The sequence below is a fragment of the Chiloscyllium punctatum genome, chromosome 20, assembly GCF_047496795.1.
Source record: "Chiloscyllium punctatum isolate Juve2018m chromosome 20, sChiPun1.3, whole genome shotgun sequence".
Taxonomy (NCBI): Eukaryota; Metazoa; Chordata; class Chondrichthyes; order Orectolobiformes; family Hemiscylliidae; genus Chiloscyllium; species Chiloscyllium punctatum.
This window is the reverse complement of record NC_092758.1, coordinates 19,716,876-19,744,390: the sequence shown is the minus strand read 5'-3', so window position 1 is coordinate 19,744,390 and position 27,515 is coordinate 19,716,876. Positions and strand designations below refer to the sequence as shown.

Sequence of the window (27,515 nt, the reverse complement as noted above, 5' to 3'; positions counted from 1 at the left end):
GTGCAAAATTAAAAGTTGTACAACACTGGTTTATCATCCAACCTGTTGGACTATAACCTGGTGTTGTGTGATTTTTAACCTTGGATAGTTTACTATGTGAAAAGCACTAGGTGATTATGTTGTGATACTGTAACATAGGATCTCAGCTGGCCTGAGTGTAGGTTTCTGCTGCTTATTTAAGGCAGGGACAGGTGAACATTGTAAATAATCTCAATCATAGAGTCTCCAGGGCAGGGTAAGTGGAACATTTAAATTATTTACTAGCTCTGTTTCAGGTCGGCAAGGGAACATAAAATTTCCTCTATTGGGTGAACTCAGGATTCTTTCACAAATGAACACTGACCACTTGCAAGGAGGTATGGGATAGTGGTGGGAAGAAACTTGGCAGTGACAATCCAGAGCATGGAATTTTCCACCACTCAAAATATTCTATTCTAGGATGTTGCTTCAAGATTAGATAAACAGACACTGGAAAGTTGCTGACTTAAACCTGCACGAAGAACAATAGCAATTGCTTTTCATGACACTTCCATGGGCACAACTAAACTAAGATTGTATGGTATATCAGCTGCTGGTTACGTGCGAAGATTAGTGTGAGACTGCTTTATGCAATAAAGGAAGAAAACACATGTTCTGTGAAAATACAGTTCAGAATTCCCCTTGAACTATTGCTGCTCATTAGTATGCTTGAATTTCAGATTCCTTTTATTGTTTCAGAAGAGTTATAATGCATTGCCTTGTGGCAGTGTCAGTAAAACAATTGTTGAAACTCTCGGTTGCTGTGGGTTTACTTTCATTGTAAACCATATTAGGGTGATCTTCAATAGGTGATCACTGTTACCGACAAAGGAGCCCTTGTACCCTGTTCAGCTAATAGCTGGAAAATTATTTAATTGTAAGAGATTTAATACAAAGGCAAACAGAATTGCCTTTGTAATTAGCTGTCCCTGTGGAAGTAAATGTATTCATGAGAACGCAGAAGGAACAAAGGATGTGTGCTGGAGAAACTCATCAAGTCTGGCAGGAAGAGAAACAGAGTTAACACTTTGAGTCCAAATGGCTCTTCTTTACATTTCTAAAGTATTTGCTTTTGAAAAAGGTTTGTGCCTTTAGTTAAGATGAAAACATTAGTTACGCAGCCTGAGCTGGAGATGATTTTGCTTGTTGAGAGTGTGTTGCTGGAAAAAGCACAGCAGGTGAGGCAGCATCCGAGGAGCAGGAGAATCAACATTTCGGGCATAAGCCCAACATCAGGAAAATCCTGTATGTGCTTGTGTTGTAAGTACTGTTTGGATTTTACAGATAACTTCATGCAGCAAGCAAATCATGTCTGGCTTTAGAAACAAAGCATGATGCTTGTCAGAAAGTTAATCAGGACTTGCTGTCACTCCCACTACCATGAATGTGATGAAGTGAGTATGGATCTTTGTTGTGTGAGAGCCAACACGTTATTGTTTGGAACAATATTAATATCAGGTTTTACAGCTGTTATTAATTAAAATATTAACTATCAATGTGTTCCTTTACAGATACTATGCAGATTTGTGAACTTAATACTTACCTTCTGTCTGACTAAGACAGATCATTAAGTATGTTTAGCTAGCACTGCCACTAAGGACCAAATAGCTTTCTCCTGCACGATATGTTTCTGTGGTTCCGTGATGTTGATAAGATATTGCACTAGACTGGCAGTTAAGAGGGCAATCTACTAACATCCCTGAAGAAAGGGGCAGAATCTAACCAGGCCTGAATAATATCGGCTATGGTGAGAAATCTGGGAGAATCACCGGAGAATTTGGGAAAGACATTTCTTGGCATCAGGAGGAAGAAATTGAATTTTAAAATATAGATCCTCGCTAATGAATGGCAAAAATCCTATTGACAGGAATTATTGTTCATTATCACTTTATTGCTACCAGATCTCGTCTCATTAACACCCAATTTCCAATTCGACCACACACTGGATGGAAATTGGATGACAAGAATTCCTAACATGAACCTCAGGGCAGGTGCCTGGTGAATCCAAATTCTCACTGCTTGGACTCCTGGTAGCTGCATCTCAAGGCACATTCCATTGGCAGTGGCCACGTGAACCTTACATTCATGAAAGCTTCATCTGGAATGTGCCAGCCTCTCTGTATCAACATAGCACATCTCTCATCCACTGCATCAAATGTTTCCACATTTCAATACTGTCTTTCATAGTGCACTCACAGTTCTGTTTGTGCTTGAAAGGTCACATCAACTCTACTTTGCCTTTTTGCACCTTGCATCTTAAACAGAGCTAACAGACTCAGTGCACACGTATGGGCCCCAGCTATGCCTGTCTCTTTGATGGCTACGTAGAACAGTTGATCTTCCGTAAATACACCGGCACCACTCCCCACCTCTTCCTCCGCTACATTGATGACTGCATTGGCGCCACCTCATGCTCCCACGAGGAGGTTGAGCAATTCATCAACTTCACCAACACATTCCACCTTGACCTTAAATTTACCTGGACCATCTCTGACACCTCCCTCCTCTTCCTGGACCTCTCCATCTCCATTAATGACGACCGACTTGACACTGACATTTTTTACAAACCCACCGACTCCCACAGCTACCTGGATTACACCTCTTCCCACCCTACCTCTCGCAAAAATGCCATCCCGTATTCCCAATTCCTCCGCCTCCGCCGGATCTACTCCCAGGAGGGCCAGTTCCACCACAGAACACACCAGATGGCCTCCTTCTTTAGAGACCGCAATTTCCCTTCCCACATGGTTAAAGATGCCCTCCAACGCATCTCATCTATATCCCGCACCTCCACCCTCAGACCCCACCCCTCCAACCGTAACAAGGACAGAACGCCCCTGGTGCTCACCTTCCACCCTACCAACCTGCGCATAAACCAAATCATCCGCAGACATTTCCGCCACCTCCAAACAGACCCCACCACCAGGGATATATTTCCCTCCCCACCCCTTTCCACCTTCCGCAAAGACCGTTCCCTCTGTGACTACCTGGTCAGGTCCACGCCCCCCTACAACCCACCCATCCATCCTGGCACTTTCCCCTGCCACCGCAGGAATTGTAAAACCTCTATCCAAGGCCCTAAAGGAGCCTTCCACATCCATCAAAGTTTTACTTGCACATCCACTAATATCATTGATTGTATCCGTTGCTCCCGATGCGGTCTCCTCTACATTGGGGAGACTGGGCGCCTCCTAGCAGAGTGCTTTAGGGAACATCACCGGGACACCCGGACCAATCAACCACACCGCCCCATGGCACAACATTTCAACTCCCCCTCCCACTCTGCTGAGGACATGGAGGTCCTGGGCCTCCTTCACCACCGCTCCCTCACCACCAGACGCCTGGAGGAAGAACGCCTCATCTTCTGCCTCGGAACACTTCAACCCCAGGGCATTAATGTGGACTTCAACAGTTTCCTCATTTCCCCTTCCCCCACCTCAACCTAGTTCTAAACTTCCAGCTCAGCACTGTCCCCATGACTTGTCCGGACTTGTCCTACCTGCCTATCTCCTTTTCCACCTATCCACTCCACCCTCTCATCCTTGACCTATCACCTTCATCCCCTCCCCCACTCACCCATTGTACTCTATGCTACCTTCTCCCCACCCCCACCCTCCTCTAGCTTATCTCTCCATGCTTCAGGCTCACTGCCTTTATTCCTGATGAAGGGCTTTTGCCCGAAACGTCAATTTCGAAGCTCCTTGGATGCTGCCTGAACTGCTGTGCTCTTCCAGCACCACTAATCCAGAATCTGGTTTCCACCATCTGCAGTCATTGTTTTTACCTCTTTAGACTCAGTGCTTCTGTCTTGCCTTGCGTTTTAGTGCAGATACAAAGCCAGGCAGTTCGTCAGCAGTCATCAATCAAATCATTGGACATGTTGCTGTATGACACCATGCTATGTCAGTATTATACCCACAGCAGGTGTCAGCAACTGATATAGCATGCACACTGCATGAGCTTCAACTAAATGGCCATGTCTCAAAGTTGAAGTGAAGTAGACTTTATTCAAGTCAAAGGAGCCAGCCTTCACTCAGAAGGTCTTGACACTGTAAGTGAATGGAAATGCCAGAAACCAGCACAGGGGATTGGGTACAGTCATTGGGGTAGCCGGCGCCAGGATCCTCTCCTTGCTGCAGGTTAGGAGCTGAATGTCCAGGCCCCCCCCCCCCGACTGCCCCCCAACCCCCGCAACCATTCTTGACTCTTTATATCTTATTAAGCACCACATTTCTCCTAGAATGAGAGAAGTAGAAGAATTGAGAGGGGTCTAAGTAGCTGGCACAAACTTTGGTGCTGGTGCTAGTGCTGGTGCAAGTGGGGGAAAGGTGGTCAGTATCGCAAGTGAGTGAATAAGCAGCACAATGGTCTTGCATTGTTTGTGGAATTTGGTGGAAAATTGCAAGTGAGAGTAGATATTTAGGCAATTATGAGAATGGCAGAACATGAATTTTGGTGCGTGGGCAGAGATAGAGTGAACTTAAGAGTGCAGAGAGAATCCAATGGCATTTGTGTCGTGGTGTGGAGAAGGACATTGGCGTATTGATCCATTGCCCAATATGACTGTACACAGCTGAGACTGCACTGACCAAGTATGGCAAATCTGGGTCAAGCTGGCAGGGCATGGTGTCATAGCCAAGTTGAGAGTGTGTTGCTGGAAAAGCACAGCAGGTCAGGCAGCATCCAAGGAGCAGGAAAATCGACAGAAGGAATTCTACTGAAGTGCTCCGGCCAGAAACGTCGATTCTCTCCTGCTCCTTGGATGCTGCTTGACCTGCTGTGCTTTTCCAGCAACACACTCTCAACTCTGATCTCTTGCATCTGCAGACCTCACTGTCTCCATGGTGTCGTAGCCTCCTGGGCCTGTCCTGGGAGAAGTGAATGGCTCCTCCCTTGCATTACCCTGTCCAGAAGGACCTTTTGGTCTCTGTTCGCAGAGCAGGGCATCAGCTTCCCCTTCTCTGGGGCAAATGTCATGAACCATATAGACAGCCCCAGACTGCCAGCCCTTATCCAGATACACAGTGATTGTCATGAGGTCAGCCAGCTGGACTTCCTAGACTACGAGTTCCCTGATTGGGGCTGTTAATCTGACCTAATCAGGGACCTCTGGCTGACAGATAAAAAGAGTATTGTCAAAGATTCTGCCACTCTGATAGCTGACTCTGAACAGGCAGTATTGGAGGCAAGGATTGTCCATGTGTAAATAAGGGGTGACTTGGTGACAGGATAATGACTTCAGTGGAGTCATTTCATCAATAGCCTTTTAAATATGACAGCAGTACCACAGGTGACTATTTACTCTAGAATATCCAGCAGTGGTGAGTTTTTCTGACAATAAAGAGTGTTAGAATCAGCCTAACCTTGGAATAGAGGGATACCAATAAGGGCATGATTGGTTGTTAATGAGGATGGTTTGGGTTGATAGTATGAGAAAGCTCATGATGGCCTCTCAAAAAGAAACCCTCCATGAAACTCAACAAAAATAACATTTTGCCAAGGTATGGTAAAAGTCAGCTCACGATGTGCAATGAAGAGAGACATTTGCATGCTCCATTATGTATCTATTCTATCAGATGTTTAAGACAAACTTTCTTGAATTTCCTCCCTCAACCTCCTCCATTCTTTAAGACCCTTCTGAAAATAGCTTGATAGTTTTTACTCACCAGACCCCTCCCAACAGAATGATCCCTCCACCCACCTTCATCATCTTTTTTTGCCTTGCCATTGTTTTTATCTGATTATGGTACTGCGGAGTGCCTCCTGAAAGTTTTCCACATTACAGGACTTTTCAAGTGGTAGGTATTGGAAAGTAACATGCAGTTACTTGTTCCATAAAAGCCATTTCATACTGTTTTCACGTACATAAAATCTTCAAATTGTTCATTCAGCATTTTCACTATCTTCTGAACTGGAATTCATTGCCTTTTTGTACACCTATCTTGTGGTGCAACAGATGATTTATTGATTTGTTTGCAGTTCAATTTGCATGAGAAGATTTGTAGCCCTATTTATGCAGTGTAGGTCCAGTCCCATTTGTATACAGTCATGTGTGGTTTGAATGATATAAATTATGAATATGTACATTGTTATCATCTAACAATGTTAGATCTAATGTTATGCTGAAATTTCTGTTAAGCTGTGTTCTGTGGCTTACAATGTATATAATATTAAACTGTGAATTTTACAGTTAGCATTACACAGCATCTTCAAATGCTGTAGTTTGTATGCAGTGCATATGACAAAACCCCCTGGCATTGTAGTCTATGTCTCAAAATTTATTTGTGCCAGATGATGTATTGGTATATTAGATCTTACCTATGTTATATAGCATTATGTCAAGCTTATATTGTTTGCGATATAATTTGTACTATTTTCCACTGTAAATTTTAGTTATGTAATGCTCAGGTTGTATCAGACATAATTTATATTGTATTGTTTTGCTGAGAATACAATGGTAAGGATAGTACAGCTTGTAATTTACATTTATAAGCCACATTTGCTTTCCCACAGAACAACAGTGTATGACCTACAGTTTGTTTTTTATGGTCATATGCATAATAACTTGCCCTGGTTTTGCAGGCCAAGACAAATAAGCATAACTAAAGAATTAGAGACAGTTCTTTCAGGAGTGAAGTTAGGAAATGCTTCGATACTCAAAGGATTACAGATATTTGTATTTTTCTTTTTAAATATTAAAAGTGAGATTGATACCATTTTGTTAGCTGAAGATATTAGGAGATTTGAGGCAAAACCAGTATATGAGATTGGGTTGCAGATCAGCCAGTATCTATGGATGGCAGAACAGACTTGAAGAGCTACATGTCAAAAAGTACGGTGCTGGAAAAACACAGCTGGTCAGACAGAATCCAAGGACCAGGGGAGTCAATGTTTCAGGCAGGATCCCTTCATCAGGAATATGAGTTGGGTAGGGTCCCAAGGGTGCTGAGAGATAAATAGGAGGGGTGTGGGCTGGCAGGAAGATAGCTAGGATTGCAATAGGTCGTTGAAGTTGGGGGGGATGATAGGTTGAAGTAGAGGGTGGAGTGGATAGGTGAGAAGGAAAATGGACAAATAGGACAGTTCAAGAGGGTGATGCTGCATTGGAGGGTTAGATCTGGGATAAGGTGAGGGGAGGGCAGATATCGAAATTGGTGAAATTGACATTGATACTGTGTGGTTGGAGGGTCCCAAGGCGGAAGATGAGGCATTCTTCCTCCAGTTGTTGGATGGCTGGGATTTGGTGGTGGAGGAGGCTGAGGACCTGTACGTCCTTGGCACAGTGGGAGGGGGCATTGAAGTCATTGGCCACAGGGTGGTGAGGTTGTTTTGTGCATGTGGCCCAGAAATGTTCTCTGAAACATTCCGCAAGTTGAGGAGACCACATTGAGGAGACCACATTGAGAACAACGGACACAGTAGATGACATGTGTGGAGGTGCAAGAAAATTTCTGCCGGATGTGGAAGGATCCTTTGGGGCCTCGGAGGGAGGAGGTGTGGGCGCAGGCTTGTGGTAGCAGAGGAAGGTGCTGGGAATGGAGGGTGAATTGGTGGAGGTGGCGTGGACCTAATGAGGGAATCATAGAAGGAATAGTCACTGAGGAATGCTGAAAGGGGTGGGGAGGGAAATATATCTCTGGTGGCGGGGTATGACTGTAGTGATGGAAATGGTGGAGGATGATCTGTTGCAACCAGAGGTTAGCGGGGTGGATGGTAAAGACCAGGGTGGTTCTGTCCTTGTTGCGGTTAGGGGTAGTGGGTTCAAGGGTAGAGGTGTAGGAAGTGGAGGAGATATGCTAGAGGGCATTGCTGACCGCGTGAGAGGGGAGATTGTGGTCCTTGAAGTAGGAACCCATCTAGGATGTTCTGGAGTGGAATTGAGGGTTGATTTTCAGACTGGAGGCCTGTGACCAGTGGAGTGACACAAGGATCGGCGCTGGGCCTTCTACTTTTTGTCATTTACATAAATGGTTTGGATGCGAGCATAAGAGGTACAGTTAGTAAGTTTGCAGATGACACCAAAATTGGAGGTATAGTGGACAGCGAAGAGGGTTACCTCAGATTACAACAGGATCTGGACCAGATGGGCCAATGGGCTGAGAAGTGGCAGATGGAGTTTAATCCAGATAAATGCTAGGTGCTGCATTTTGGGAAAGCAAATCTTAGCAGGACTTATGCACTTAATGGTAAGATCCTAGGGAGTGTTGCTGAACAAAGAGACCTTGGAGTGCAGGTTCATAGCTCCTTGAAAGTGGAGTCGCAGGTAGATAGGATAGTGAAGAAGGCGTTTGGTATGCTTTCCTTTATTGTTCAGAGTATTGAGTACAAGAGTTGGGAGGTCATGTTGCGGCTGTACAGGACATTGGTTAGGCCACTGTCGGAATATTGCGTGCAATTCTGGTCTCCTTCCTATCGGAAAGGTGTTGTGAAACTTGAAAGGGTTCAGAAAAGATTTACAAGGATGTTGCCAGGGCTGGAGAATCTGAGCTACAGGGAGAGGCCGAACAGGCTGGGCTGTTTTCCCTGGAGCGTCGAAGGCTGAAGGGTGACCTTATAGAGGTTTACAAGATTATGAGGGTCATGGATAGGATAAATAGACAAAGTCTTTTCCCTGGGGTCAGGGAGTCCAGAACTAGAGGGCATAGGTTTAGTTTGAGAGGGGAAAGATATAAAAGAGACCTAAGGGGCAACTTTTTCACACAGAGGATGGTACGTGTATGGAATGAGCTGCCAGAGGATGTGGTGGAGTCTGGTACAATTGCAAAATTTAAGAGGCATTTGGATGGGTATATGAATAAGAAGGGTTTAGAGGGATATGGACCGGGTGCTGGCAGGTTGGACTAGATTGGATAGGGATATCTGGTTGGCATGGATGGGTTGGACCGAAGGGTCTGTTTCCATGCTGTACATCTCTACGACTCTATGACTCTATGGTCCTCCTGAGTGCAGATGTGGTGGAGGTGGAGGAATTGGGAGTAAGGGATAGCATTTTTACGGGGGCGGCGGGGGGTTGGGTGGGAGGAGATGTAGTCCAGGTAGCTGTGGGAGTCAATAAGTTTGAAATGGATGTCCATGTTGAGTCAGTCACCAGAAATGGAGTTGGAGAGATCCAGGAAGAGGAGGACGGTGTCCGAAATGGTCTAGGTGAACTTGAGGCTAGGGCGGAAGGTGTTTGTGAAATTGATGAATTGTTCAACCTCCTGCTGGGAGTCCGAGGTGACACCAATACAATCATCAATGTAGCCGAAGAAAAAGTGGGGAGTGGTGCCAGTCTAGCTGCGGAAGATGGACTTTTCCACATACCTGACAAAGAGGGGGGCATAGCTGGGGCCCATGTGGTTGCCCCATGAAGGAAATGGGAGGATTCAAAGGAGAAATTGTTGAGGGTGAGGACCAGTTCAACCAATTCACGCGGTGCTCCCACGAAGAGGTTGAACAGTTCATCAACTTCACTAACACCTTTCACCCTGACCTAAAATTCACCTGGACCATCTTGGACACCTCCCTCCCCTTCCTGGACCTCTCCATCTCCATCTCTGGCTACCGAATAACCACAGACATCTACTACAAGTCCACTGACTCCCACAGCTACCTAGACTACACCTCCAGCCACCCTACCTCCTGTACAAATGTCATCCCTTATTCCCAATTCCTCTGCCTCCACCACATCTGTTGCCAGGATGACTAATTCCACCTTACGCAACCTTATGGCACGGCACAGTGGTTAGCACTACTGCCTCACAGCGCCAGAGACCCGGGTTGAATTCCTGCCTCAGGCAACTGTCTGTGTGGAGTTTGCACACTCTCCCCGTGTCTGCATGGGTTTCCTCTGGGTGCTCTGGTTTCCTCCCACAGTCCAAAAAAAATGCAGGTTAGGTGAATTGGCCATGCTAAATTGCCCGTAGTATTAGGTGAAGGGGTAAATGTAGGGGAATGAGTCTGTGTGGGTTGCTCTTCGGAGGATCGGTGTGGACTTGTTGGGCCGAAGGGCCTGTTTCCATACTGCAAGTAATCTAATCTAAAAAAAAGATGGCCGCTTCCTTCAAAGATCGCAATTTCCCCTCCCACATGGTCGATGATACCCTTCAGTGCTTCTCCTCCACTTCCCGCACCTGTGCCCTCAAATTCCACCCCACCCAACAAAACAAGGACAGAACCCCTCGGTCCTCACCTTCCACCCCACCAACCTCTGTATATATCACATCATCCTCTGCCACGTCCACCACCTACAAACGGATCCCACCACTAGGGATGGGTTTCCTCCACACCCCATTAGCGTTCCGGAAACCATTCCCTCCATGACTCCCTCGTCAAATCCATGCCCGCCCCCCACACCACCCCCCCCCGCCCCCCAACACCACCAGCCCACACCCCACTCCCGGCACCTTCCCCTATCACCACAAGAAGTGCAAAGCCTGCACCCACACCACTCCCCTCACCTCCGACCAAGGCCCCCAAGGATCCTTCCACATCCGACAAACATTTACCTGTACCTCTACCAATGTCATCTATTGTATCCGTTGTATCCAATCCTGCACATTAGAAAGGCAGGATGCCAACTTGCAGATTGTGTCAGAGAACATCTCTGGAACACCTGCACCAGCCAACCCACTGCCCCACTGCCCCATGGCTGAACACTTCAATGCCCCCTCCCACTCCACCAAGGACATGCAGGTCCTGGGCCTCCTCCATTGCCAAATAAGACCTGGAGGAAGAATGCCTCATTTTCCACCTTGGGACCAACGTAGATTTCATCAGTTTCCTCATTTCCCCTCCCGCCACATTATCCCATTCCCAAGCCTCCAACTCGGCACTGCCCTCTTGACCTGTCCATCACCCTTCCCTCCTGCTCCACCTTCCTCTCCGACCTATCGCTTTCTCCCCCACGTTCATCTACATATCGCATACTCAGCTACCTGCCCTCCCAGTCCTACCCCCCTCCTATTTATCTCTCAGCCTCCCCCCCACGGCCCACAAGCCTCATTCCTGATGAAGGGCTTATGCCCGAAACATTGATTCTCCTGCTCCTCAGATGCTGCCTGACCGGCTGTGTTTTTCCAGAGCCACTCTTTTTGACTCTGATCTCCAGCATCGGCAGTCCTTACTTTCTCCTAGTCGAAGAGCTAAATGGCACACTTTTGCACTTCTCATGATATTACAGTTATTACATTGTCACTTTGCATTGGTTGTAATATAATTTACAGTAGAGCTTGTTACATTGTGTTACATAACCTTAACATTCACGATTGTGCTGCAGTGTAATTTGTAGTTGCATTGCACTGTATAACATGGAGTTAAGAAGCACGGGTATGCAATGTATAGTAGCACTGTAGTGTTGTTTTATTGCATTATACAGTGAACAGTTAAGAAGCATTTAACAAAATATTTTAGTTCCCTGACCAGGTACAAAGTACCAAAGATACAAAAGTTGGAATATGTATGGTTTCTGCAGTGAAATAAAACACTTCCAACATCTCAACTGCATGAAAGAAAGATTTTGTTTTAATTTTTTTATTAGAAAGAAGAAATATTGAAAGTGTGCTTCTCTTGTGTTAGCAGATAGCAAAAGGGTCTGTTCGAGGTAGACTTTCTCCAACCTGTACGATCACATTCTAATTTTCCATATTGGTTCACATGCTCATTAACATTTGGCGTGTTCTCTCTTTCTGCTTTACAATCTTTTTTAGTTACAAGACAAATTACCTTAGTACACCTACTTTACATACAAATCCAAAGCAACTTTTAACAGCATACTGAAATTAATTCTCTAACACCCAGCCATCGAGCTGTATCAATCATTGTCTACCTGGATAAAGAACAGAAGCTATGAACCTCCTGGCTTTTGGACATTAAAGGGCTAATTTAATATGCGATGTTTCTTTTCTTCCATGGGCAAACATCTAGATAGCATTATGGTAACACATGCAAAATTGCTCTCTAAAGTTGACAAGGACACTTAAAAAAAACAAGATATGATCATGTTTTAACAATTGAAGAAAAATGTTTGTCTTTTTTGTTGACAAGATATTATTAGAAGCACATGCACTGTGTTACAGTGGTATAGATATAAATGAGAGTAGCACCATTAATGTCGTCAGACTCTACATAGCACCACTACCCGAAGGTAGCACTGGGCAGCATAGGCGTAGAAACAAAGAATTTATATCAGAAGGTTGCCGTCAATATCCTCTGTAAGAAAAACATATTAAAATTATTTATCAGAACAAATATCTAGCAAAATTCATCACAGTACACAAGACAATTTTATATTTGCAGATAACATCTTACTGTAACATACCTGCAACTATTTATGTCCTTACGATAGCAAAAGCCTTAATGGAGGTCGGGTGTGGGAGGTTGGGATGGGTGGTCGAGTGAGGAGAATGCTAATTTTCAACTGAATAGAGAGTCAAATTCTCATTGGCAGCTGAGTGGCCATTATTGGAATTGTCTAACAGTCCTTTGACTTCAAAAGGAAAGACTGAGAGTTTATGTTAATGGGAGTCAGACCCATAAAACCAGATTTATGAGCCTAAGTTTAAAATGACCCCTATAACTTCAAGTAATAAATTATTTTTAGAATGAACTCATTTGTTCTGTTAGCAAACAAGACAGCCAGATTGTATCAGCAACATTCCTCAACACTGAAATGAATGACCAATCCATATGTAGTGATCTGTTGTGAAGACCAGGAAACTGAGAGAACACATTGCTCTACTTTGATAGTTTTTTTAAAAATTACACTTAAAATTACACCGCCAAAATAGTGAGACAACAACAGGGTTTGGTACCTTATCCAAAGAATAACATCTCCAGCAAAATGTTATCTTGGGACTATGCAGGTAAACATCTGAGTGTAGGACATATATTTATACCATTTGACTCAAGGATAATTCAAGTTGTCACCAGTTTAAATAGAGGTCTAAGCAACTCACTGGCAGATGTTTTTTGGTCTATTGCCCAAATGTAAAAGTGGTGTTATAGTTCAGTTACCCTTTATAAAATCTGCCCAATTTTAATTTCCATTAAGATCAATAGAAATGTATTCATATTATTCTTTTATTTTGACATTTATTCTGCAATTTCTTAGATGTGCACCTTCTAAACCCTGTCAATGTTTACTTGGTATCAGCCACACATTCTCATCTTAATATAACGCTCAATTTTCTCTTCCTCCTGAAAACTGCTATGTTTCCCTTAAATACAATCTGCTCCCATTGAACTTACCAATACTACCCATTTAAATGGACATCTTATTTCTATCACTATTACCCATTTTATAATGTAGTTTGGCTGAAACTTTCATTTGCACCAGACATTGATTTTCACAAATGATATCCTCAAGTTATGAACCAATTGTCAGTGTGAAAAATTTTCCCTGATCACCTTTCTCATTTCATTCCATCTAATAATTGCTGATGTAAACCGGATCAAGTGACCATGGTCAGTTTCTGTTCTTACTGCCTGAGATACTCACCCTCTTTGATCCCAAAACATGTGGCCCACTCTTCAAGGGCAATGTATTTGTCATTGTCTGCATCACATTTCTGGAAGAAGCGAGTGGTGCAGTGCTCCATTGGAACAAGGGGAGCACGCAGGGGAGCCAGCTCAGAGTGTGAAAGGTATCTGGATTTAAAACAAAGGTATATTTGTAAGGTTGCAACATTTAACAACAAAGCAATTGGATGGGAATAACAGTATTTTTAAAGAATTATACAGTGATATGCATGATGAACTTATGGACTCCTTCTGTGCTCTGTGATTCAATAAATGATTAAAATCTACAACATGGGGCACAGTCTCAGACTAAGGGATTGATCTATTGGATTGAGATTAGGAGACATTTCTTCTCATAGGGTTGTGAATCTTTGAAGTTGTCCACCCAAGACAATCGTGGCTGCTCCATCTTTGACTATATTTAAGGGTGGGACAGGACAGGCATTTTTTTTGTGTCTCTTGGGGAATCAAGAAATATAGGGAATGATCATACTGAATGAAGGAACAAGCTTGATGGGTAATATGGTTCCCTCCTGCTACTAACTTGTTTTCGTGTTTTCTGTGTTGAAATCCTCTGTTTGAATCCATTTTTTATTGTGCACGCTAGCAATCTGTAAATATTGTAACATTCAGAGAACAGGCAGTTCCCAGGGACTGCTATATTTGACAGTTCCAAAATATTAGCCAGATTTATTACTGGTTAGGAACAAGCTTGAGGTGAGGATGGAGATGAGAGGCAGCTTGTTGCAATGTTTTGAATAAGTCACTGAAATAATTCAAGGGTGATTGAAAGTAGGTCTTTGAAAGAGAAGAAATTGGAATATCTTGTAAGATTTGATGATCTAGTACATCTTGCGGGGTTGTGAGAAAGTCACGCGATCTGCCTTGGCCACATTTGCAATTTGGTATGTGCTGTGGGGTGTTTGACCACAGTATATCTGTTACTCCTATTTATCCCAATGTCAGAATATAAATTTAGATGTAGTGTAAATGTTATTACTGCTCTAACTTTGTGGAATAAAGCATATTGTTATTTATTAAAATCTTGGAATTTTATGGCTTTTTTTTCTCTTTGTAACTACCCAGAACTCTCACTTTTTCTATTTTTAAAACAACGTGTTATAGGATCCTGGCTAGATTGTAACTAAAATCTGGAGGTCAGGTCTGAGAAGTACCAGTTCTTGTGGTTACAAATGGCCAATAAAGTGCTCTAAGACACAGAGAACACTCATTTGTACCACAAACTTCTTCTCTACAGGTGAGGTCCTGTGAACATAGTTGGAGATTAGCACATGAAATTAAAAATTCAAAACTGAAATACAACGGCCAAGCCAGACCTATTCATTACCAAATAAAAGAAAATTAGTTTATTTCAACCATCTTGAATATTTTGATAGTTTTTGATGTATTTTGAATCTTTGGGATTTTCTACCTCAGAGGGCTGAGGAAGCTCAGTCATTGAGTATGTGTAATGTAGTGAGTCATAGATTTCTAAATATCAGTGATATGAGGAGGTACAGAGATAGCATGGAGGAGAACAGGCATTGAAGTGGATGGTCAGCCATAATTTTACTGATTGGTAGAGAGGCTTGAAGGGCTGAATGGCCTACACCTGCTCCTATGTTCCTATTTGTTTATCACTGAGAAATATCAAGAATTGATATATTTTCCAAGATTGGTCATCAGGCATCTATAAAACAGAGGATTTGATATCAACAAAGTCCTCCCAAAAAATATCAGGTGACTCTGGCAAAGCTTACTTATCGGCTGGGTGTTGATCAAGTTGGCCGAATTGCCAGTGAACAGGGAAAATGAACATGTTGTAGTTCTTCTCAAAGTCATGAGCCAGAAGGTCCAAGGAATGTTCTCCAGCCTGCAGACGCTTTTCATTTTCATACATCTTCTTCACCTGTTGGACAACAATCATCAGAGTTGCTGTAGTGATGCCAACAGTGTTACTTCCAATTTAATATTACAATGCCACTGCAAAAAGTGAACTAGACAGAAAGAGGATACCTGTACATACTGTTTCAGTCACAGAGTACATGCAAATAAGGGATATTTCCACCAACCTGCATAATTCTTCACCTAATTATTTTTTTGATCAAATTTAAGACTAATCTATCAATGAGGAAGTGGCTATTGCAAATCACTAAATTCAAATGTTAGAAATGACTGCAGTAAAAAACTGGAAGCTCAAATGGAAATGCTAGTCAGGTTATCTCAGGATGGATAGCCTGACTTGGATAACTAGTGGAACTCCAGTTTTGTAAAGGTATTCAAAAACAGAACAATGCATAAAGAAACAACAGTTGGGGTTATCAAGGGTTTGGGGATGCAGTGAGGGCATGAGAGGTTGTAAGGACCTCTGTGTAGTAAGTTGTCATGACATGGACCTTAATGTCCAGGAGGGTGAGGAAGCACAGATAATAAATGATATAAAAGGAAATTGGATGGGCATTGAAATAAATAAATAATTCAGATTTATAGAGACAAAGATGGTCATAGAGTCATAGAGATGTACAGCACAGAAACAGGCACTTCATTCCAACTCGTCCATGCCAACCAAGTATCCTAACCTAATCTAGTCCCATTTGCTAGCACTTGACCCACATCCCAATCTCTGGATTGTTCAGAGAAGAAATAGCTTGAACATGAATCAACAAATAGCCTCATGATGTGTCGAATGCCAGGCAAGCACATGATCCAGGGAAGGTCTTTCAAGGCTGGGATCATGGGGCCCTTGCCAAATTTAACAATTGAACCCTATATTTCTTTCCTGCCCAGCAACTGCTAAAGTTAAAAGGCCTGTGGCAGGATAACCAACAAAGGAGGTCACAGGTAGATATGTTTGGGGTTGCAAAGCATGATCCAAATTGAAGTTGGAGAAGATTCAACCAATCATGGTAGAGTTAGAGAGGGAGCGAGATCACAATTTTGGTCAAAGACAAATCTCATCTCCATTTCAATTCTGGGTTTTCCAAGTCCAAAGATCTTGGCCAACAATTGTTCAAATTTGACTTGTTCTGTGGAAGCAGGATTTTAACATAATGCTAATATTGGAAATCTATCCAAGGTGGATATTTGCACATTTGTTCAAAGAGCAATGGGCATGCCCTATTTGGACATTGTAAATCCATGGAATTCTTTACCACAGAGTGCTGTTGAGGTTGAATTGTTAAGTATCTTCAATGATGAAACAGACAGGCTTTTATACAGTAAGGGAATCAAGGGTTACAGTGAAAAGGCAAGTGTAGTTCAGAATTATCAGATCAGCCATGATCTCATTGAATGGCAGAGAAGACGTGATGGGCTGAATAGTCTACTTCTGCTCTAATATTTTATAGTCTTGTGTTCCCTATTTTTTGACTTTTATTCCCTCTTGCTCATAATCTGAGAGTTGACAGGTGTGGATGCTTGAGAAATTAACATGCATATTAATTTATAATGAAATTAATTGTAATTTATAATAAAATGAAAATAATTTTTGAAGTATCTGTCATATCCATTTCTATGCAGCACAAGCTTTCAGGCTAGAATCTCCAGACTGAGGAAGTCTGGAAGGAAATATCAATGATCACTGAAATTAGCAATGTCTGTAATACTCTGTAAATATTTGATTTTGAGTGTTTTCACATGCGTGCTGAGAATATCAGTATTTTTAGTGTGTCTTCAGAAATACATCACTATTTCTCAGGGTGCTTCAAATAGAGATACTTAAAAAACAGCACCATGCTGAATACTGCGTATGGCCATATCCATATTGTAAATGCTAAAACAAGGACTTGCACCATGTTGGAGCTATCACACAGGGAGACTGTGATTTTGCAGGAGCACAACAGATCAAATAACCTTTAAACAGTAACATTCTACAATCCATGTGATTGTCACTACAGAATTTCTGATTCCTGGTACAATATCATTGAAGATGATCAAAGAGAATCCAGCTGTTTTTTTTAAAAGATACAGGGGTAAGGATGATCTGGACTATTGTATACATTTTATACAAGTAACTAAAGACCAAAAGAAGAGGGAATGAATGATTGTTTTTAAAAAGAAAAACACAAGATTGACTTTTTAACCATTCTGCTATTAATGAGTTAATGAAGTGCGTTTTCTTGCCTTCATCTTCTGCTTTTCAGTGAGGAGGTTGGTTTCCTCATTATCACGCTCATAAAGGGTCACCAGAACATTCTTCAGCCAGTCACGCATACGCAGAGGGAACTCAGCCAACTCACTATCAATGCATTCCTGGATGACTACAAAAAGAAAAGATCACATCAAAGATGTTAAAAATCTTGTGTAAAGTATTCCTTTCATTTCATTCTGCCTTAGAGTAATTAATTTCCATTCTGTCCAGACCTAGAAGAGTCAACAGATGGAAAACTAGCAGTTCCAGACTGACATACACAGAGGAGCATGACAATAAGACACTGCACAGCCAAATAAGCTAACAGAATGGTGCCAAGGATGCAGAACATCATTTTCATTGAAACATTAATGAAGCTGGGATGGTTGTCTTTAGAACAGAAGAGACTAAGGGGAGATTTCATAAAGATGCTCAAAAACCTGACAGGCTTTAAGAGAAACGAAGAGAAATTAATTCCAATGGTGGAATAGTCAGTAATTAGGAAACTCAAATTTAAGGTAATGAGGAGAATTTGATGTTTTATGAAGCAAGTTGTGATCTGAATTGCAATGCCTGAAAGGTAAGTGAAAGCAGATTAAATAATAAGTTTCAAAAGGAAATTGATAAGTATTCTAAGGGGGTCAATTTATATATAAGGTAAGAGCAGCAGGATGGGGCTAATTGGATTGCATTTAAAAAGAACCAGCACTGATACAATGGGTAAGATAACCTTCTTCTGCGCTGGAACATTCGATAAAGATACAGAATTCAAAAGCTACTCATTTAGGATAGATCTTCCAAGGCCTCATCTGCAGTAAGGCTCAACACATTTTGGAAGCATGCATCACAAAATTCCACACGTTGGATGCATGGTTTTCCAAGGAATATCTGCGGCTTATAAGGTATTACTCCACAGATATCGAATCTTCCCTTAAATAGAAAGCAGTAGTTATCTCAGTGTGGGAAGCAATCAGAATAGATATCTATACCGGTGAGTTATTACTGCCAACAGTAAGTCATCCCACAACATGCACCTATCCACAGACATTGCATATTCCAGTACAACAGTTTACATTCAAACAATAAAAGACTTGCATAACCTGAAGCTTATCACATCTTTCAGAAGTCTCTCAAAATGCTTCACGCAATAAATTATTTTGAAAAGCAATGATTGTTATGCAGGCAACACAGCAGCCATTTTGCACGCAGCAAGATTTCACAAACAGCAGAAACACACACACAGTGTGCAGGTAGAGATGACATTTTGAGGAAGAGGTAAGTGATGGTAAAGATGTCTCACTCAAAGTGACTTCATGTCATCAGCTGACGATTGGAGGGCAGTAGAGGGTGGCGATGGTGGGGAGGAGGAGAAATATGAAAAATGTACTGTTATGAAGCAGGAATTAATCAATTTGGAATGATTTAAATTAGAAAATAATTTTCTGCAATCAACTGTCTAAATCCTGAAGCAGTTTGCATCTGTTTATAGAGGTGTCAGTCACCTGCAAGTATCTTCCAAGCCACATGGCATTCTGGCTTGGAAATATATTGTCATTCCTTCATTGTTACTGGGTCAAAATTCTGGAAATCCCTCCCTATTAGGTCTATGAATATCCCTACACAATATGATCTCTTCTGTATGATTCAAAAACAGCCAGCAATGCTAACATCCTGAATGAATTTTAAAAAAAGGGGAAATCAAACTTAGAGGCAAACCCAAAGGAATCCCTGAGTCACAGTAATCATGGAATGAGGCAGTTTATTTTTATGGATCTGATGCAAAATGTTTAGTACAGCTTTCTTGAAGAGGTCCACTTTGCAAAGCAGATTAAAGGTTGCTGTTTTAACAATACTTCTCTATGTATACTCTTGTAATAAACCTTTCTCTATATCCTATTGTTGTATTCCTTATCAGAACAAAGTGACAGACTGGACCTGCTACAGTGCTAAGTGTTCAAAGAAATGAATTCTCCCCTTCCATTCATTCATTGTTCTTGCCTCATGGCAGCTGTTGGCTTAATAGAAAAGCTGACAATATGAAAGCCTCTGCAATATCCAAGAATAAATCTCTATTTCAAATCTTTATAGTCAGAAGATGTTTGCAATGTGCTCAGAATATGAACATACAGAATAAACTATTGTTGAGGATAACACACTGTGTACAACTGTGTTGGAGGCATCTAAGGCAAACATCTCTCTTTCTTGTTTTCATTCAGCATCTTTCTACTCAGACTCATTCTACATGTCTATTTATTTCGATATTTCACTAGAATACTATTTCTTTCTTTCTGTTATATATTCCTTTCTCTCATTCAATTATTTGAGGATGTGCAGTATAAATTTTCTGTAAAACAACTTCTTGGTGTTGTGATTCTTGTGGTCCTCAGAGGAACATTCAGCTCTCAAACCTTAAAATCATGGATCTTTCAAAACTGCTTACAATGCTACCTATTTTTGTTGTTGACAAACCTGGATAGCGAGCAAACCTACATGCAAAATCCCAACCTGAGCTACAAATCTTCTCAAAACTCGCTAACGGTGAAGGAAATTTAATGGATACCTAAGGATTTAAAGCAATTGTTTGATAAAGTAAAGCTGCCACAGTTCCAGAGGGCCATAGGGCTGCTCGCTCATTAGACAGAAATGACTGGTAGTAAGTTTAACCTGAGGGCCACCACACCCTAGACAAGGGGAGAGCTTAAGAAGAAGGTATCTTCATGGTAATGTCAAGTGTTGTTTGATATAGTATCAGACAAAAGGCCAGTTAACAAATGTGAGGCTCATGGAATTAGAGGGGTACTATGCAACTTAACAAAAAATTAGCTTCAGGACAGAAAACAGCACATCATGGTAAATGGTGTTTTTTTTTCCAGAAGAGTGGGTAGTTTAGAATGATTGAGATTGCTGGAGAAAAATAACAGGTCTGGCAGCGTCTGTGGAGAGAGAAATACATGTAATGTTCTGAGTCTGATATAATGCTCCTTCAGAACAGGTTCTGTTCTCTCTCAACAGGTGCTGTCAGACCTGCTGAGTTTCTTCAGCATTGTCTGTGTTTGTTTCAAATTTCTAGCGTCAGTAGTATTTTGCTTTTATATGATAGACAATGATGCTTGCCAAGGGTCAGTGCTGAGCCATGTTTTTCTTTATGTAAATAAATAATGATGTTGGAATAGTATAATCTTTCAAAGTTGGTCCATGACAACAAACTTGGTGATGTGGCAAACAGTGAGGTGTAATAACAGCCTATTGCAATATGGCGTTGATGGGCTGTATAATGGGCAGACAAGAGCAGATGGAATTTAATACAGTCAAGTATGGGATGATTTATTTTGGCAGAAGACAAATGGAGAAGCTGTGCAGACTTAATAAGATAGTTCTAAAGAGGTCAGACCGTCACGTAGAAGATTCTTGCAGATGAGAGGACAGTTATGGAGAGGAATCAGCAAAACACGTGGGCATATTGGACTTCATAAGTACAGGCATTGTGTATAAATGAAGGGAAGTTATGCAGAACCTTTCTAAAGGTGCATGGTGCATGGTAGCAGCAATCACAGTAATGAATCCAATTCTGTTCACCACATATCAGAAAATATACTTGACTGTGTGCAGAGATTTACCAAAATGATTCCAGGAATGAGGGGTTTTAGCTATGAGCTTAGGTTTTGTTTTTCTTGGAGTAGAAAAGATTGAAGAAAATTTGACAGTGATGTACAATACTGTGACAGGTTTAAGTAAAGTAAGCGAAGGAAATTTTTTCCCATTAGCTGATGGTAGAAGAACAGGGGACCAGAGAGTTAAAGTTTTGAGCATGAGATTTAGAGGGTATGTGAAGAAGAAGCGTGTGGCAATGATGGAAATTCCTACCTCTGAGGGTGGTGGTATCAGAGATGATGCATGATTTTAAAAGGAAACTCAATGAGCATTTGAGGTAAATAACATCAGTAATAGAGCAGGGGAAATAGGACTGACCAGAATTCTCAACAAAGAGTTGGTATGAAATTGATGAGCCAAGTATGTTCCTTCTGTGCCGTCATGGCTCTGACCCTATGATATGCATCTTCTATTACCTTCTCTGAATGATGACTCAAGTGGTCCTCCAGAACCTTGCTCAATGGGATGTATGTGTGTGAAAACAGTGAGTGTTGACTGAATATTCACCTGAGACAACTGAAGGCTTCCTCACCTGATGTCCAAGCAACATTCTTCTGAACAAAGGTCATTCAATAATTTCACCTTGATTTGAACACTTGTAAACAGCTTTCATTACTTCACTGCTAGCCCAAGTATAATTAAATTGAATCCGGGACCTCTGTGGTTTATAAGCTCAGTTCTACCCCAAATAATACACTTATCAATTTAGATATTTTAGGGTATGTGTTCAAAAGTTTTAATCATGAAAATAATCATGTGAATAAAGATCCTGATTTAAGCATCACCCCTTTTACAGCAGTTTGCATATTCTTTGATGGTTTTAACTCCACTTCCAGCATGAAGAGAAATAGCTCAAGTCTGGAATTGTTATGCTGATTGGCAGTAAGAACTAAACAACCCAGTTGGGTAAGTACATTGACAGAATTCATATGGACAATATAGTGCAATCAATTAACAGCAAACATCAATTTTCTTTAAAATGTTATCATCCCTTTATATACAATGTCCACTAAAACCATGCATGTCACATACATTTGCATGGTCCAATGTAGTCCAAGTGGAGCTTGTGGCCCTTCTTTGTTCCCTCCAATGTGCACTTAGTGGCAAAGAGCTGGCAGGCACTGTCATAGGTCTTGTTGTCAGTGCCACAGACCTGGTGAAGGTTATGAAATACAGAAATGTTACTAAATGCTTTTAATAGCAATGTAAAATAGCACTATCAACAATAAGGACACTTACTCTCTCTCCATGGATGCTACCTGACCCGGTGAGATCTCCAGCATTTGTTGTTTTCGATAAGGACAGTTGCTCTTGATGTAACACTTTATTTGCAGTTTTAAATAACAACGGTGCACTTTGGAGCATAAAATTAGGCAAGAGTCCAAAATAGGCACACAACCTGAAACTGTCCAGTTCCCATTGACCACTCAAGTCCAAATGGTTCCTCAGGTGAGACTCAGACAGTGGTAGATTGAAAATGTCAGGGTAAGATAATGACAGTTAACTTCTGGTTTTGAGTTGGTTCACATGGTTATTATTATGTTCTGAGGTGTCATCAGTGTTGCAAATTTTCTATCTCAGAAACTGTCATCTATGCATAGTGATATGTGTGTAACAGGTTTTATTCAGTGTTTTAAAATGCCTGCTCCATGGTCCAGGATGATAGCAGTGACTAGTGGAGTCCTGCAAGGATCAGTGTTTGGACCACAATGATCCGAATTGTTGCTAAGTTTGCAGGTGACACAAAGATAGGTGGAAGAATAGGTAGTGTTGAGGAGGCAGGAAGTCTGCAGAAGGACTTGGACAGGCTGGGAAAATGGACAAGGAAGTAGCAGATGGAATACAATGTGGGAAAATGTGAGGTTATGCACTTTGGTAGGAAGAAGAGAGGGTAGACTACTTTTTAAATGGGGAAGGGCTTCGAAAATATAAAGCACGAAGGGTTACTGGGAGTAGGCAGGAGAATGGTGTTAAGAAATATATCAGCAGTGATCGAATGGTGGGGCCTACCCAATGAGTCAAATGCCTAATTCTGCTCCTGTATCTTATGGTGGCCTTATGTTTTTAGCACTGGCTTCCAGATCCTTCTACAGCCTTGTTTACTCTTTTATGAGTTCAGGCCATAACAAACTCACATAATCAAATATAGAACAACTGAACCATTGAAGACAACAATCGGCAGATTACTTGGCAACACAAACCAAACAGTTATTAGCAATTTACTCTGACAAATCATTTCATATAGCATTTTTCCAATAATTGGACACTTTGAACTTAGTCTAGATTTCATTACCCTATGTTCAAGACTTATTCTCCCATACTATATCTGACCATTACCATGTAAACCAAGCAAATCTTATCAGGTAAAAAAAGTTAATCATAAAGGCAGGTTTGATATTAGTTCAAAACCTTTAATATGAAAGTTGACAACTTAAATATACCAGATTAAAAGTCACTAACAAATTGAACAGCCATCAGACTGTTTATTGTTGCTGTAAAGCAGCCAGGACACCCCCTTTCAGAATTTTTTGTTTGTTAAGATGAGGGAACACAGTTTGCTGTATGTATCAGCATCAGGTCTCTCACAGTCCCCATTTTGTAAGTGCATGAGTCCTCAACCATTATTGTCCCTCGTCAAATCTGTTCCACCCCTGAGATTTTTCAGGAACAGCAAATGTTTCTTATTTGCAAATGTTTGATCCTGACCTTTTCAAATTCAACTGAGCTGGGTGGGCACGTTGATGGATCCTGGCAGACACACATGGGCTCATTGTTCTCGTCAGCCTCACAGACCTTTCCTCGTTTGCAGTGGAAGTTTTCACAGGGGTCTAGAAAGATATGGTCAAATCTCAAAGTTACATTAAGCAAACACTTTGATGAATGATCAGGCCCATTGTCCTCAGAATGACTTCCATCCCAGTTATTTATATTTTGGATTTCAGGAAGTTGTTTCAATGTAATCATAATTGCAGGAAGTTCTTGTGAGAACCAAAGAAACTGAAGCAACTTTGAAATTGTGTACTGTGTGTAACTAATATAAACAAATAATCCAGCTGTTCTCATCTTTGATTTGGTGAATCAAATTGAAACTGACTATTGAAAGGCAAATTTAGGATCGATGTCCAGAAGTTATTTTAAACAAAGGGTTAACATTACCTGGAATAGATTTGTGACTAGGCTAGTCCAGAGAAAAATTTGGAGTTACTTAAGAGATAATTGACTGCTACAATGGAAATTACTTTTACTTCAATGGATAAACAGTTGATTGACAGTCTTTATTCCAACTGGAACATTAGTCCAGAAAATAGCTATACCTCGAATAAAATCCTTCATGAAAAGAGTGATGTTTTTATTTTTAATTATGCTAATTGTATGATGTGATAGTTTCATTCCCTCCTTCTTGGATCTAAAGGTATTCAAATGCATAAAGCAATCATAAAGAAGACTTAGAGTTAAAATAACGAAAAATTCTAGACAGAAGTATGCAATACAAGGAAAAGCATCACTGTGTGGGAGAGTTGGAAAAAGGAAGGTAGGGAAAGTCAGAAATGAAGAGGCATCAGCAGTCAAGCACTATCACTGCTAATGCTCATCATACAAATATCCTCACTCCAAACAGTTCAAAGTCTCCAATTCAAGTCTAAAGTGGAACTGGATCAATTTAGAGTTTGAAATTCACAAAAATGATGTTACAGAACAATGATTTTACTTGTTTATCATAACACTATTTTACTTACTCTCAACTTCAATTTCCTTCTTGGTATCATCTTCAGAATCTTCAAAATCTCCTGTATCAATCTGGACTGGGTTTGCTCCAACTGGCAATGCCTATTTGAATATAATAATATTTTAACCATCATTACGTGGGCAGGCTTGATGAATCAATTAATATTTTTCTATGTATTAATTACAGTTGAAATTATTCAGCTGGTAAGTAAAGTCAAGTTACCATAACATAAGGCTGCTCTTTCATTTAAGAGAGATGACTGATGGTGGTTAATCTGAGGGTCACCACACCTCATGTGAAGGGAGAGATTGAGAAAGAGAATCCTTCATGGTAACCTCAGCCAGTATGGGAATTGAAACCACACTGTTGGTATTACTTCACATTGCAAACCAGCCTTCTAGTCAAACGAGCTAAACACACAACCCTTCACTAAAAAGTAGTAGTGTGTGCTTTACCGTTCTTGTAAATACTAATAATTAATTCTTAATCATTAAATATAGGAAACACAGAATATTTGTATATGGTGCACGTATAGATACATATTTGTGTATTTGTACTGCCTAAACTAAATGAACTGCTTGCTGTGTTAAGACGTTCTGCTAAGTACCTCTGACTCTTAAAATCACGTTGTTCAGCATTCATTACCAGCAACAGTTCACAATATTCAGCAAATTTAACTAAAATGTCCATCTGAATAGCACTTAAATTCAAGCCCTGAGGTGAACAAAACCTTATTTGAAAAAAAGCACAGAAAGTCAACACAACTGTTACATCTGCACACCTCAGGGCTCTATGTTGTGCCCTCAGCAATAAATGCTTCAGTTGTCATCTGCATGTTATATGAGAGATGTCTGGAACAGTGTCAAAATCTAACAACAGCTTATCATGAAAGCCCAGTGGCACAAACAGAGTTTTCAAGGGATGTGTAAAATGCATCAACTCATCTTTGTTCCCTCCTTCTTGAAACATGGACATCACAGACGAGGATACAATTTATTGCCATATCTAATTTTCTTAAATAAGTTGTTTCTAAGCCACCTTCCTGAAGTGTTGCAGTCCATGTCACAGTGGTACATTCACAAGACTGTTAGATAGGGGGTTCCAGGATTTTGACTCACAGTTACAGTGAAGTAAAAATGATATAGTTCTAAGTCATATGATGTGTAACTTGGAAGGGAACTTTCAATGACATGTTCCATGTAAATGCTGCGCTTGTGCTTCTAGGTGGTAGAGGTCACAACTTTAAAGTATTCTTTCAAAGGATCCATGGTGAACTCCTGTTGTGTTCTTATTTATGGTATAAACTGTGGCCACTGTGATTGAGGGAGTGAATATTTAAGGTGCTGCTTAAGATGCCCATCAAATAGGTTGATGGGATCAAACTTCTTAAGTGTTATTGGAGCTGCAATCTTCCAGGCAAGTGGACCCCAATCTATCAGGCTCCTGAGTTGTATCTTGCAGATGATGAGCCTGGTTTAGAAGTCAGGACATTACTCATTGCAAAATGGAACTGCTTTTCAAACCATTGTATTTATAGAGCTGGTCCAATTTAGTTTTTGTTTCATTTTCAAGAGTAAGACCCCAGTGGCAATTCTGACCACAATTCAAGGATGGTAACCCCATTGAGTGTCATGGGAAGATGATTAGATTGTCCTTCTTGGAGGTGGTCAGTATCTTGACACTTGTGGAGCACAAATTTTCTTGCTAACAAATATTAAACTGTTGCCAAGGGCTTCAAATATTCCTTTATTGCCTCAAGACTGATTATATGCATCATATTCTTAGCAATTCCACTTATGTAAGCCTTATTGAAGCTTGACATTATCCAAAGCTCTATTGCCCATGTTCTAAAGAGCACCAAATCCCAATCATCCAGCACAATACATTCATTGTCTAACATTGGTTCTTCATTAAGCAACACCATGAATTTACAATTCCACCTTTACTTTCAAATGTCACTCATCTCTATCTCTATAAAATCTTACAACCTCACAACCCTCTAAGATACCTACATCCCTTACTTTTGCCCTCTTGAACAATCCAGACTTTAATTGCTCCACACTTAGTGGCCATGCTTTTATATGCTGCTGCCCTAACCTTAGGTTTGGGGAGGGAATTCCTTTCTGCTCTCAGCGACATATAAGTCTATTGCTCAGAGAAGGGGCCTTCAGCCCATCAGGGTCTGTGCCAGTCAGAGATAAGCAGCTAACAATTCTAATCTCATTTTCCAGTACTTGACCTATAACATTTTATGCTTTGGCATCACAAATACACATTTAAAGACTTATGGTTATGAGAGGTTCTGTTTCTTCCATCTTTTATACAGGCAGTGAGTTCCAGATTCCCACCTCGCTCTGGGTGAAAAACTTCTTCTCCACATCCCTTCAAATCCTCCTGGCCCTCGCATTAAATCTATGTCACCAGTCATTGAGCCTTCCTCCAAGGGGAATAGTTCCTTCCTGTTATCCTATCTATGCCCCTCAAAACTTTACA

General features: G+C 41.1%; 1 protein-coding gene across 1 annotated transcript in view; it reads right to left on the bottom strand.

Annotated features, from left to right (window-relative positions):
* Positions 1-11,335: 11,335 nt before the first annotated feature.
* Positions 11,336-27,515, bottom strand: part of sparc (secreted protein, acidic, cysteine-rich (osteonectin)) — a 30,822-nt gene continuing 14,642 nt past the window's right edge. The window contains exons 4-10 of the mRNA XM_072590460.1: positions 25,033-25,123; positions 24,002-24,123; positions 22,328-22,448; positions 17,638-17,774; positions 15,276-15,424; positions 13,496-13,644; positions 11,336-12,207 (exon numbers count right to left, since the gene is read on the bottom strand). Of these exons, the coding sequence (XP_072446561.1) occupies positions 12,179-12,207; positions 13,496-13,644; positions 15,276-15,424; positions 17,638-17,774; positions 22,328-22,448; positions 24,002-24,123; positions 25,033-25,123 (798 nt within the window). The 3' untranslated portion in view covers positions 11,336-12,178. The remainder of the gene's footprint in view (positions 12,208-13,495; positions 13,645-15,275; positions 15,425-17,637; positions 17,775-22,327; positions 22,449-24,001; positions 24,124-25,032; positions 25,124-27,515) is intronic.